The 13,485-nt window shown below is 41.6% G+C and overlaps 2 protein-coding genes across 6 annotated transcripts in view; both read left to right on the top strand.

Moving 5' to 3' along the window:
- Nucleotides 1-6,294, top strand: part of MARK1 (microtubule affinity regulating kinase 1) — a 58,771-nt gene extending 52,477 nt beyond the window's left edge. For 3 of the 5 annotated variants that reach the window (XM_036404603.2, XM_036404604.2, XM_036404607.1), the window contains 2 exons: nucleotides 2,067-2,111; nucleotides 4,196-6,294. In XM_036404603.2, coding sequence (XP_036260496.1) covers nucleotides 2,067-2,111; nucleotides 4,196-4,550 — 400 coding nt within the window. In that variant the 3' untranslated portion in view covers nucleotides 4,551-6,294. The remainder of the gene's footprint in view (nucleotides 1-2,066; nucleotides 2,112-4,195) is intronic. The other 2 variants (XM_036404605.2, XM_036404606.2) reach the window with 1 other exon arrangement.
- A 2,472-nt stretch (nucleotides 6,295-8,766) lies between these two features.
- On the top strand, nucleotides 8,767-13,178 carry C3H1orf115 (chromosome 3 C1orf115 homolog). Its single transcript, XM_036404587.2, has 2 exons — nucleotides 8,767-9,390; nucleotides 11,721-13,178. Exons 1-2 carry the CDS (start codon nucleotides 9,100-9,102, stop codon nucleotides 11,838-11,840), a joined length of 411 nt encoding a protein of 136 aa, XP_036260480.1. The 5' UTR covers nucleotides 8,767-9,099; the 3' UTR covers nucleotides 11,841-13,178.
- The last annotated feature ends 307 nt before the right edge of the window (nucleotides 13,179-13,485 follow it).

The raw sequence follows: 13,485 nt of genomic DNA, 5'->3' as shown, positions 1-13,485 counted from the left end.
GTGCTTAAAAGGAGTAGGTGTTCACAAGTTATTTCAGGTAATTCTAAAATCTGTGAATAAATGAGAAGTTAGAAGCAGGCAGAAATCTGGAGGTGCAGAAATAACAGTATTTCAGTATCATACAGCCTGTTTTATTATGTCAGCAGCTTCTTCAAATGTAAGTTCAGGTTTCTGAAAGAAGAAAACCCACACATCCTGGATCTGCATTCATTCCTGTGATGATGCTATCAGTAATAATCCTGTGAGGAGAGGTGCTGAGAAAGGTTTACAAATACACTGTTCAAGATCAAATGACTGTTGACTTAGCAGTCACAAGAGGTTTCCCAAAAGGGGACATAATTTTCATTTTGCCTCTTTCTACCCGTGATTTATCTATGAATTTCACCTGGTGAGCTGATAGTGCATCAGTGTGTGTCTAAGTAATACCTCCTATGAAGACCTAAAAAGAAAAAAAGTGTATGAATTATTTTCTTTTTCCAGAAACCTGAACATACAGGACTGTGATCTTCCATTATTGGTATCTCCAGCACTTACATATTTGTAAGGAGAGACTTGTTCTCTGATTTTAAAAAGCAAAAAAGTATTACAGTAAAGCTAGTCAACTGTTGACAGTGTAGATGTCTAAAGAGGAAGAAAGGTATTTTCTGTTGAGTAACTAATCAACTTCAACAGTACAGGCTGCTTTTTTGTGTTATAGCTCCTTGTTTTTTTGCAAGGAATGGTATCTTGACTTTGTTTTTAAGAGTTAGATCAAAGAAATAATGTTTACATTATCTTAAAATATTAAAATTATATTTTAAATGATGTGTTTAGAATTAAGAGATCCTAAATTTATATATTTTAAGTTTATTTTTATTATAGAAGATTCTAGTATGTTTTATAATGTTAAAAATATATTTTGTCACGGCCTTGCAGGGTGTCTGTTTGTTTTGTTACTGGTGATGGTAGAGTTTTTTTGTTTTTTGGTTTTTTTTTTTAATTTTTTATTTTTAATTTGGTGTGTTTAAGACTTAGTGGCTGGGATTACCTGGGTGGAGGTCCAGGGGGTTATTTTTTTGCTGTTCTTTGAGTTGGATCACATAACTTCTGTATTGTTCAGAAAATAATGGTTTAAAACATATTTTTACTAGAAGGTGTCATGAAAGACTTTTTTTACTAACTTTTGACAAGGGTAAATGCCTATTCTGGTAAGTATATAAATAAATGCCTAATGAGAATGCTTAGTGAATAGGGTATTGAAGTATTTTGAATCAATGGTTTATGTCAAATGATACTTCCCTGGTGTTAGTTACTAAAGTATTAGTGTTTTGAAGGTATTACATTAATCAGGTAATTGAAATTAGGAGCTAAGTATTGGTACAGCAGCACTAGGTACATGCCTACGTGGCTTACACAATCTGGGAATTTATTTTAAGTTGCTTCATACTAAAAAAACGTAATATAAAACAGCTCCTTGCAAAGCACATCTCTAATGCAACAAGTTAAAGATACATTTAATCTCAAGTTCTCCGGTAATCTCATTGAATTAGTCAGTGTAACAGCTGATTTGCTTAAAGTTAAGCAGACATTGAAGTAACCTTCCTGAACTGGGCTGCAAGCATTTGGTCTCTCAAACTCTTAGGCACATCTTATTGTTAATTGCTTGAGTGTGCTTAAGCATGGGCTTGTCTCAAAGGGCTTTCAGGGATACAAAAGGCCTGACCCACAAGGGTGCAGAGTGGAGCCCCCCCTGGACCACCTTGACCAACTGCTCCTCGGTGCTTGCTGGAGTTACATGTGGCCATTGCTCTGTCTGCAGTAGGTTCAGAACAACGTGTTAATTTTGACATCAGCTGGGGAAAAAAATTTAAACAATTACATGTCAGAGCCAGAAAACACTAAGGTGTCATAAAGGGAGACTAAAATTACAGCTGTGAAAAAATTCTTTTAAATAGTATTAGGCTTAACATTATTATACTGATTCTTTTTTTTCGTCAGTAGCTATTTAACATTGTTCTAGGTGTAGGTTTTCTTAACTTTTATTTTTCACCTTTATCATTGAATCTCAACCTTAACTTTGTTTTGAGGGATCCAAGTGAAGGCGAAGCCAGTGGCAGAACTGACACCTCAAGGTGAGGAGTCACTATTAATACTTCGCTCCTAGGTCTTTCAAATCAAGTGATTTCTTAAAGCCTTTTAAATCAGGATGTAAAAGAGAATAGTGCTTAAGTATTCTGTATTTCAAAAATGTTTTCTATTTGGGGATTTGGGGGGAGGGGGTCTTGTTGAGGTCCTTTTTATCCCTCATTTCTGCTTTCTTGCGAAGTATTTAATACAAAACTTTATGTAAGCATATTCCTTTGAATAATAAAACCCCCCTGTAGGAGTTAACCAATCCTTTAGGCACTTAAAATCATTATTTGACTTACAAATATTTAATGTGTTTACTTTTGGTTTCAGTGGACAGTGTAAATACTTTGTGTGTCTGTCTATATATGCATCTATTAAATTTCTCTTATAGTTACATACTGTGCTCATTACTAAAGCTGCTGCTTGCCATAAGTAAACACCTTATAGTCCCTGAGAAATGAACGTCACTTGCTCTAAGAAATAAAGCAAGTGACATTCAGACAGAAGGGTTGGTGACTGCCAAATATTGAATTTCTGTGGCAACCACTGTACACAAATGTATAGATGCTTTGTTAACAATAAAACATTCTTCATATGCTCATTTTCCAGTATATCTGCTATTTTGCCATGTTTCTGCTTTTGGTGTGCTTAAGCACAGTACATACCTCTTTATTTTTCTGCTTTCTAATGAACAGGCATTGTGGTTTGCATTCATTCTAAACTGGTCACTTACAGAAAGTATTGATTTAGTTTTCAAAACAGAAAGCCTTTATTAAAAAAAATAAACAGTACATTCTTACCCAGATACACTGTATATAATGCACAATGCATTTATCTAAGTTAGCCCTTTTCAATTCAGAGTCTCTTAGCTGTCAAATTCTTGGTTATGGAAAGGGAAAAGAGACTGAGTGTTCAAATTAAATGTAAAGTTGCTTTCAGCTCTTGCTTTCATTCTCTAGCTTTCTCTGCTTTTTGTCATCCTACAGTGTCTGTTTTGGGCTAAAAAGTCATTTGAGATCTTATCCCTGCTCTATCCCTTAATATCAATGTGGTTCTCTGGGGGTCACACAAAGTTGAATTAAAAAGGCTTATTTTGACTCCTCTCTGAATAATGATGACAGTTTATAAACTTGAAATGAGAGCAGCACCTTTCCCCAGTGATGGATGGGGAGGCCTCAGCGTCAGGAGTACCTTGGGGCAAGAGCAGATAACAGCTGACTGTGGAATTACTTTAAAATAATTAGTGCTGGTTCTCAAAATGTTTTCTGCAGTGAAACAAGTAATCTATTTGATAAGGAAGCATCAGACTAAGAGCATTAATTGGAAATTGCTCCCTTGCAATTTTGTCCTTTATCAAATAAAATAGTTTGTCTGTATTTGTAAAATACATATTGCTGTTTCTTACTTGTAAAAGCTCCTGGCCATGTACTCAAATGGTGACCAACAGACTGTTCACAACCAAATTACAGTCCAAAATCTGCCTCATCAGTTAAAATAAAACATGTTATTATAAGGTCTTTTGACACAGAGAGAGGTCAAAAATCTAAACAAATACAAAAGGGTTTGGGGGGGGGGAGGCAGAAAAGAAGGGAGGGAATTAACTAAAGACTTGTGAATTGCAGGGTGGGATTTCTTCCTCTGCTGCTTTTACCGTATGATTTCTGCTTCAGGATTGTGTCCCTCAACTTCAGTTTTGTTGGTGTATGGCATGCTCCAGATCATGAAATCAGCAGAACTTCAGTCATGCTTTTACATAGATTCCACTTTCTTTGGAGCAGTATGGAGTGACGTGTGTCTGCTGCAGTTCCCATTGCATATGTTGTCATCAGAACATTGTAGAGCAGGGGTTTCCAAACTTGCTTTGCTGCGTGCCACTACAGTGGCACAGTGCTGTGCTGAGCACACACACGCAGCACGTGGGGCAGGGCTGTTCCAGCAGTTTTCATCCCACTCTCTGAATTAGCTTTCCTGTGACTCGTGGCATCTCAATGGCAGTTTAGAAACCCCTGTTCAAGAACTGTATTTCTCTTCTCTCTCTCAGCTACACTGCTCTGGTTTTGACTTTGCTCTGTGTCACTTGTTCCAGGAGTGTTTCTGGGGAGCCTAAAGACAGAGAGAAGGAGGATAGCAAAGATTCAAAGCCACGCTCCTTGCGCTTCACGTGGAGTATGAAGACTACAAGTTCCATGGACCCGAACGATATGATGAGAGAGATTCGGAAGGTGTTAGATGCCAATAACTGTGATTATGAACAAAAAGAGAGGTTTTTGCTCTTCTGTGTCCACGGTGATGCACGACAAGACAGCCTTGTTCAGTGGGAGATGGAAGTCTGCAAACTGCCACGATTGTCACTCAATGGAGTTCGCTTCAAGAGAATATCTGGGACTTCTATTGCATTTAAGAACATTGCATCCAAGATAGCAAACGAGCTTAAGCTGTAAAGAGAACCTAAATTCTTTGGGATCAGGGAAGATTCATACATGATCTACACTTTGAATGTACTGGTTTTGCCTAATGTGATTGGCCTGTGAAACTCCCCATGTAGAAATTGCCCTTATTGCAATAAGGTTATACATAGTTATTCAGAATTGTAAAGTTAAATCCAGTATGACCTATATTAAATAACTGTAGCTAAAGAAGTTATGTTCACATGTACAGGTAAGTATATAGAGCATTCTGTTCATTTTATGTTCATAGAGTTGTATAATAAAAAGATGACTGCTTAAATTCAGATCTTGTATAGTTGTCTAGATTTCTGCACAGAAATGTATGTTTGATGCTTTGAGTTGGAAAAGTTCTTCCCTATCATTTACATTTTTGGTGGGTTTTATAAGTCTTACCTCTACCATGCATTTTTTAAAAAACTTGTGTCCTGAGTCAAATGCACAAACTAGTTTTCACAACTGTAACATGACCATTTTTAATTATTTAAAAATAGTTCATGAGTTGAACCAAAAGTCGATGAGTAATTGGCTTTTGTTCTACATGAGACCGTTCCTGCTTATCTTTGGCTCTTATCTTTGTTATTGGATAGTGTTTAGTTGAAGAGAAGAGACAAATAAATATGTTTACAGTGTTGGCACTTACAGTTTAGAAACTTTGTTCTGCCTTTGGCCAGCTTGGAGCTGTGGGAGAACAGAAACCAGCCATAAGTGATTTCTGTCTGCAAATTCCAGTGCTTATTCCCGTGGCCCATTAACAAATGTAGCACCAAAATAAAGTACCAGAATAATTTCATTTTAATATCTTGGTGTAAAATATCACTTATTTGCTGCCTTCAGAATAATACAAATTCCATTTTATGGAACTCTCTTAAGATTGGGACTGTTTAATAGCACAAGATAATCTGAAGTGTTGACCAACTGTGTAAGTTAATAATACCACCTCAGGAATTAGCTTGGCTTTTGGAACATGTGCCCCCAAAGAATACATGCAATTCCACATAATATTTTACAGCTAAACATACATTGTTTATAATGATAAATTGTTGATTTATGCTTTTGTGGTTGTACAGTTTGTTCCCATGTAACCTGTTTGTGTTTAATATTTTACCAGATTTCTTGTATTTATTCCACATCATTATGCCTGTAATGTGCAGCTTTGTAATTAGGCACTTGCCTACAGAAAAGAAAAAAAACAGCCCCACATTTTTTTTTCCTTCATAATTAATGATTATAAACTATGTAAAACCACTAGTACTGGTACATTTTAATACTTGTTCTTTTGTACTGAATTAACCATAGAGGTTGGTTGTGCAATGTTATTTAATGTCGTAATTACTGTAATATCAACATATGGGCCCCATCTGCACACTCTTGTGAAGAATAGAAAGTTCATTAAGAAATTGTCACTTTAAAAAATAAAAATTAAAAAAAAAAGCTGTGGTAAACTCTGTAACCCTAAGTTAGAAAGCTGTAAGTGTAGTAAATGTGCCATTCTCTAATGGCTTCTTGACCAAGATGGACTTTACATACTGTACTGTGATGTAGCTTTCCTATGTAACAGTTATGTTCGGAAATGGACGTGTATTGTTGCCTTAGAAAAAGGGTGGTGTTTGGAAAGAAAGAACTGTAGCCCCTTTTCTTTTTTTTTCATCTGATGTTCATTGAACCAAATCTGATGCAAGTCATCTTGATTCACTGGTGCACTCTATTAAAACTTACTTGAACAGTTCTCATACTAAAATACTTGTTGTTTGCCCTTTATAAAAGCACAATCATTACTGCAGGTAGCAAAACAGTTTCAAGGTGCACAGGCTCCATCTTCAGCATGGTGTGAATTCTAAATTAGCATTGCATAGATTCAGTAGTCCTGCACTGTTCAGAAACTATTGGTGCTTTAGCATTGCTGAGAAATGGATGTCCAGGAGCATTTACAGGAATTCACCAAAAATCGACCTGGGGAGGGGGTTGTGTGTCTACTCAATTTACCCATAAATGTCTATAAATGTTCGATTATTCTTAAAAATACACAACTGGAATGTAACCGTGATGCTAATCTAAGGTCATGTGTGAACTTGGTCATGAAACAAAACCCTTTGCCTTTTCAGAAGGTTCAGTGAAAAAAATATAGGTCATGCTGTGAGATGGTAGATTAAGTACTTAGGAGAGCTTCCCGCTCTACAGGCGCTGTTTTTCCATGGCTAACTTTGCCCTAGATTGCCACTGGTTTTCTCTGCTCCATGTAACCAGAGATGTAGCAATGTTCCATAAAAGACACTTAGCTTCTCCAGAGGACAGAGCTGACAAATTTTAGTTCAACTTTCCCATGAAACATGGCACTGCCAATTTAATGTTTATATATCAAAGCAGCTTGCAAATGGTGTTCTGTCCAGTGGCTGCCAGCAGTGTGAAATTGCCCTGATTCCTAAACACTGTGCCCTCTTTTTGCCTTGCTGGAAGATGAGCTGTGACCCACCTCATGCTCTCCATAGCAAATACACCTGGAGCTTCCTCAAGGACACAGTCTGAGTGTAGAAGGTGTAGGTCCACACAAGTGCAGCATTTGGCTTTTCAAATCTGCTGCCCCAGCAGGAGTAAGACAGGAAGATCAAAGAAAGCAGTTCTGAAAAAGGTCTCCTGTTTTATTGGCAAGCAGAGTCGTCTTAGTCTGGGATCAGTGAGATGGTGCCTTCCCTACCTCAGTGTCTGGTTCTGGGCTCCCTCAACTGCTGCCTTATGCTGGACCTGTTTACTATCAGTTACTCCTTAGGTAAGAGTGGGATAAGCTGTATTTCAGATCCAAATGTTCCCAACTTCCATGTGGGAGGGGACTGGTGTGGCATTTTATTAGCACAGCTTTAACTTTAGAAATACAAAAGAGTTTTTAAATGCCACATCAAACTTCCCAGCTTGAGGCAAGGATGAAGATGTCTCAAATCTTCAGGGACCTCATTAATTCAATTGTAATTTGTTGGCAGCAGTATTTGGGATGGGTGGAGGGTGAGCAGTGAGGTTACTACATGGTTCAGCTAGTCAGGGTTGGGAGGTTTTTTGCATTTCTTGCTTTGAGGTATATCAACATTTCCAAAACTAGTGCATCTCTTTTCACACAGTCCAGTTTAAAAATATTAAAATGTATATAAATCCGTGAAAATACAATAAACAGTCATTCCTGGTCCACTAAATGAATGGCATTGCTGGGAACCAAGTGGGGTCATTATGCCACATGGTAGTGGATGATGCTAAAACTCCATGAACTGTTTAGACATGAGGTTTTAGTATCTGGTGTCATACACCTGAGGGTACCTTGGACCTATTCATCTCAGAACATGTTATGATTCCCCTGCCACCCTGCAAATGGAGACACTAAATCTCAGCTGAGAGATGTATTCTGTGAGGTTTTTGATAGTTGAGTTCTGGAAAGGGAAGCAAGCTTGCAAGGTACAAACCAAGTCTGTGGGGAAAGGTCTGCCTCTCTTGGGAAGATAGGGAAAAATTATCTACCTCAGAGCTTCTCATTTATTGGGATAGAGCTCTTCTCCTGTAGTGATAGTCCTGAGACTTAGCTCACACCTTCCACCCTTCAGGGACACACCCCCCTGTTCTTTACACAGCTTTCTGGAGCTGGGAAGGTGGTGAATCACCATCCTTGGGGCAGGTAAGACTGTGAAGTGCAGGATTTACTTTATGAATGTTACACACACATCTTGGGGAGATGCGGGTTCAAGGCTTTGTTTCTTAGATTTTTCTTACTAAAGGGAAAAGGTTTAGTCTGTCCCCTTGTTGCATCTGCCTGTCCAAACCTTCATATGCATAATCTTGATAAATACACCAACTGGTTTAATAAATTGTATCTATCCTCCCTGTACAATTTTGTGTTTCTTGATGTGCCCTAGCAGAGGAACACAGAGGAACACCGCTTAGGAGAGGCAGCCGTTAACACTGCAGCACCCCAGCCGCGGAGGTGGGGCTATCACAGCCTCCCCCACCATCTGGGCAAAGCTACTGAGAAACTTCATCACTTTCCCCTTGCCCAGGGGGGTATTCGAACGCAGCCCTGGACGCAGAAGAGGCTGTTCATCCGTGACTTTAGTAGGAACACCTATAACTGAGGGATGTCCAAAGAGCTTGGCCTTTTTCTCTGACGAGGAAAGAGCGTTACCTGCCCTGGGCCGGGGCAGTGCGTGCGGTGCCACGGAAGGATCTTCCAAGGGTCTCGCCGGCCCTCTCGGCGCCGAGGCCGAAGCAGCCCGGGCGCGGTGCGGGGCTGTGCCGCCCCGTCAGCGCTTGCCTGTCCCCGCTGAGCTGACGGACTCCAATCCCGGGCTCCCGCAGCAGCTCCCGGCTTCCCGCTCTAGAGCAGCGGAAGGGCCAGGGTCCGCAGCCGGAGCACCGCCAGCCCTCGCCCGTCTGCCCCAGGCCGGGGCGCCTCTTCCCGCGGCCGTCCCGCCCCGGGGAGGGGGCAGCGGCCGCCTCCGGCCACACCTGTGGCGCAGCGGCGGAGGAAGCGCCCGAAGTCGGTGCAGACGGGTCGGAGCCCGAGGGCACCATGACGGTGGGTGCGCGGCTGGGAGCCAAGGTGAGGGGCAGATTCTCCCGCCGCGGGGCCGGCGACGACCAGGTCTCCATCCTGCCCGGCGAGGAGGAGGAGGCGGCGGCGGCGGCCGGGGGCAGCGTGGGGGCCCCGCGGCCGGCGGCGCTGCAGGAGGAGGAGGAGGAGGAGGGCGCCGGGTGCAGGAAGGTGCGCTTCGCCGTCCTGCCTGGCTCCTACGAGCCGCTGCGCCCGGCGCGGGCTCCCGGCAAGCGGCCCTACGGGAAGCGCCTGAAGAAGTACGGAAAGGTGAGGACACAGCGCGCCCTGGACGGCCGGAGCGGGGACCCTCGGCATGGGGACCCCCGGCACGGGGTCTGCTGTACCGACAGTTCCACGGGACTCTCGGAATGCCCCTTATCCCGCCGGCATTTCAGAGCCAGCGCCCGGCTCCGAGGTGGGGTCAGGGCTTGCTCTGGACCTGCTCGGGAAGGAGCCGGTGCTGCTCGGGCGGGGGGGGGGAGGCGGACACCGACCGTCGCCTGGATCAAAGAGCACAAAATTTGTCTGTTCGAAGTGAAAATGACACTAAGCTGATCCATGTGACGGTGACGGGTGTTTTGTCTCGCTTGGTTCTGCGTTCCTCGGCGTCATAATTTTAAAACTATTTCTTAAAACTTCCATTTAATTGGCCTGCACTTTTTTCCCTTCTACTGAAGTGCCCGAAAGAAACGGTAAAAAGCCCTGCAGGACATTCTTTGGCCAAGGTGACCCTTAGAAATCACTACTGTGATTTACCGGGGGAAAAAAAAGCAGTTTGTTCTTCATCTGTAACAACAATTTTGGATCAAAATTGTTCTTTTGCTTTCCTGTGTGGGAAATCACAAGTCCTACAGTCTGGTGGTTTGGTTTTCCTCCCACTGGAAGATGGGTGCCTTTGGTTACAAAACTGCCATGGTGGAAGAATTCTATTGTTTTCTCTTGTTCATGTCACTTAAGTACATCTCAGGTATGTCTTGGATGTTCGTAGCAAAAAATAGTTTCTGTGTTATCAGGAGAAACCTGTCTGTTGTCAGGAATCCTTTCCTGCTGCTGAGATTACAGATGTCAGCATGAGATATGATTTTCTACTGCATTCTATGAAAAACCCCATTATTTTGGTAAAGATATGCTTGCTATGTCTGACATGCAGACAATGCCATTAAGCCTGTCAAAGTTACTTTTGAAATTCAGTTTACAGATGTCAACGTTGTCAGGAACTGCCTCTCAAATCCTACTGTTTAATAAAGAAATTAACAGAATATTTCATTCTTTCATGATGAATTTGATTCTTTGAGTTTCCAGCACTGTGTTTTCCAGGTCCCATGCAGTAGGAAGCTGTCTCAAGCCTGTAGGCCTAATCTGTACAGCGCAGTTTTGTGAGAATGGTTGCAGAAGGTCATGACTTTGCTGGTGGTGCTGTTGCTGTTGGCTTTTAATGGTGTTTAGAGCACAGGCCAGTTCTTGGGCACTGTGTATTCCCTTTTGTGTTGATCAGATAACATTCCCACAGGGAAGGGTTGCCAGTTTGGCTCTGGCATAAAGAACAACTCAACAAAGAACACATGAGGTCTGCGTAAGTGAAGGGCAGGAAGGGGGAAAGAAGACTCCAGTGTGACATAGTGAGGCAGGGGCAGGTATAGGAAGGGAAGGCCCTGCATCTCCTCCTCCAGCCTCAGGATCTGCCCCCAGCCACATTTTATTTTGGCGTCTTAATTCCTTTTGAGTAAGTTTCCATGGGAGTAAAACCAGCAAAGTTTAACTGTGTAGTTGCATCATGACAGCTGAAGGTTTTTATGTGCCAGAACCTCTGTAATCCAGCTTTAAGAAATCATAAGAATATAATAGATATTGACTGGATTTCACTGATTTAAAAATACTTACTCAAATTTGGTTTTTTCCATGTTATAAGAGGTCATTTTAATCTAGTCCTACGTAACCATAAGGAGTTACTGACAAATATTTCTTATATTTCTCCAAGTCTCACTACATTGTATTAATTCCCCAGTTGAGAGCAGCCACATGAGCAAAAACTATCAAAAATGAAATTAAAATTAGATTAAGGTTTTCAGTTAAATAATCCATGGCAAGTTTTATCTCTAGTGCAGTACATAGGTGACTTCCTGAATGTGTACTGATGTGGACCAAAACTTTCTTATTTTGACAAAAAAATAATATTTTGACAAAAAGCAGTGATATTTCCATAAAAGTATTCTCAGTGATTACTGCCTTCTTGTTTAGCTCCAGTTTTGGCACATTATGAACTTCTAGGATTGCTAACATAGTTAGAACATGTAATGTGGGAATTATGTACTTCTAGAAACTAGGGTGAATTTAAACTAATTTTATTCTTAAATAGAATCACATGTAAAAGCCTGGCTTCCTGTGGAGGCTGCATCTGTTCAGTTTAACTATACCCTGTGGGTGTGTAGGCCGATGTAAAAATAGGTGGTAAAATGTTTTTCCACTCTCTAGCCCTTGTTAGCTATGGGAGAATTTAATTTTCTGGGGCTGTGACATTGGCTGTTGGAATGATTTTATGTGAAGGTATTTTCTTTCACCTTGTCCTTTTTTTATCCCGTTTTCTCATCTCTCCCCAGAATGTCGGGAAGGTTCTGCAGAAGGGTTGTCACTACTTGGTGGTTGGCCTGCAAGGATTAGCAGCAGCCTATTCTGCTCCCTTTGGAGTGTCAGCACATGTGGCATCCTTCGTCCGCTAGCGCAGCTCCCTGTGCCCCATGGGAGAGGACACAAGGCCATTGCTGCCTTCTCAGGATTAAATTTGAGACTTGGATCTGAAAAACCTCTTGGACCAACAGCCCTGAGCCCCTGCACCAGGCCCTTTCCAAGACTGAGTGCTCTTCTCTGAAAAAAATTCTGGTTCTTTGTAAAATCAGATCAAGTCAAAGAAGTATAAGGATGAGAAAATAATCTTTGAATAATTGAACTGAAGTTTGTTTTCAGGCTTGAGTTGGTTTTCCAGAGCTTCCTGCTGTGTGGAAGGGAGCCAAGGATGGATGGAAAAGCAAGTAGATGAGGGAGAGAGAAATGAAGGACAACAGAGGACGGCAGAGCTGCTGGAGAGGTGGAGATGAGTTTGATAGTGAGAGAAATTGTCAGAGCAGTGGAGGAAAGAGATAACAGAGGATTAGGAAAAGATAGTCTTTGGTTTTCTGAGATTCTGAGTTTGTTGTGTTTTTTTACCTGAGAGGGTTAAGATTATGAGTGTACTTAAAAATATACTTGGACATAAATGGAATGTGGCCTGAGACACGGAGGGCTTTGCTGCATCATGGTTGTTCATTTCAAACCCTGGACATAACAAGCCTTTAAATAATCATAAGATGTAAAAATACAGAAAGAAAACCAGGTGTGTATTTGTGATTTTGGGGTATTAAAGGCTCACTGTGATTAACATTTTAAACTCTTCCTCTGCTACTATGAAATCTGCATGTATTTTTTTACTGGGAATGGAGTTTATATGTGATATACTTGATTCTGGAAGCTGGGGCATTTTACACCTAATTCTGTGGTGTTCACCAGGGCAAAAACAAATGTTTGCCAGCTGCATCTGAGAAAAAAAATAAACATACAGCATTTGGTATAAGAATGTACAGGTGTGATGTATGAGAATGGGGCCAAATAACCTGCCAGCTCCATCATCATTTCTGCACCTCGAAGCTGTGAGCAGAGGATGTCAATACCAGATAGCTCAGCTCAGTGCTGCAGATGCAGCAGCTTCCATGTCACACCTCCAGGGACATAAACCATATATTGATGACACAGGAACAAGGTGGTTTATGGGCCTTAAAAATTTTGTGGGGTTTTTTTGTTTGTTTCTGTCAGTCTTTTGTGGTAGTCCTAACTGACTTCCCTGGTAGCACTTTCTCTGTGTATTATATATCTTTCTAGTTTTGATGGTGTTTTTGTAATCAAGGAGTTGACTTAACTGGAAAAAAATGCTGTTCACTTGCTTTCTTTGCCTTTTCAGAACAAAGGAGTTTGTATGTCTTGGCAAACCACACTGTATTTCTTTTAAATGTAGCAAATGAATCCGATGGGAGGGGGGGGGGAGGGGGCAGGGTGTTATGCTCTTTTCTAACTGGACTGTAAATAAAAGCTGTGAGATCCATGTCTGTTTTTACCTACACACCTAAGTAAGCGCACAAAGGAGGAGTTTCTCAGCAGCAACCCAGCCAGCGAGGGGAAGCTGCAGTGTAAACTTCCCCATGTTGCTTTGCCTGTGGCCTCAGGACCCTGGTAGGACATGATTGTAGCCCAGACCATGTGGAAATGCTCAGGAACAGCAAGGTGTGGAGATGAGGCTGCAGAGGATCTAAGGCTGCAGAAGCTGGGGTAGGAACC

Source organism: Molothrus ater, chromosome 3 (assembly GCF_012460135.2).
Source record: "Molothrus ater isolate BHLD 08-10-18 breed brown headed cowbird chromosome 3, BPBGC_Mater_1.1, whole genome shotgun sequence".
In the NCBI taxonomy this organism is placed as follows: domain Eukaryota; kingdom Metazoa; phylum Chordata; class Aves; order Passeriformes; family Icteridae; genus Molothrus; species Molothrus ater.
Note: the sequence above shows the minus strand (reverse complement) of the source record. Positions and strands in the feature narration are given on the sequence as shown.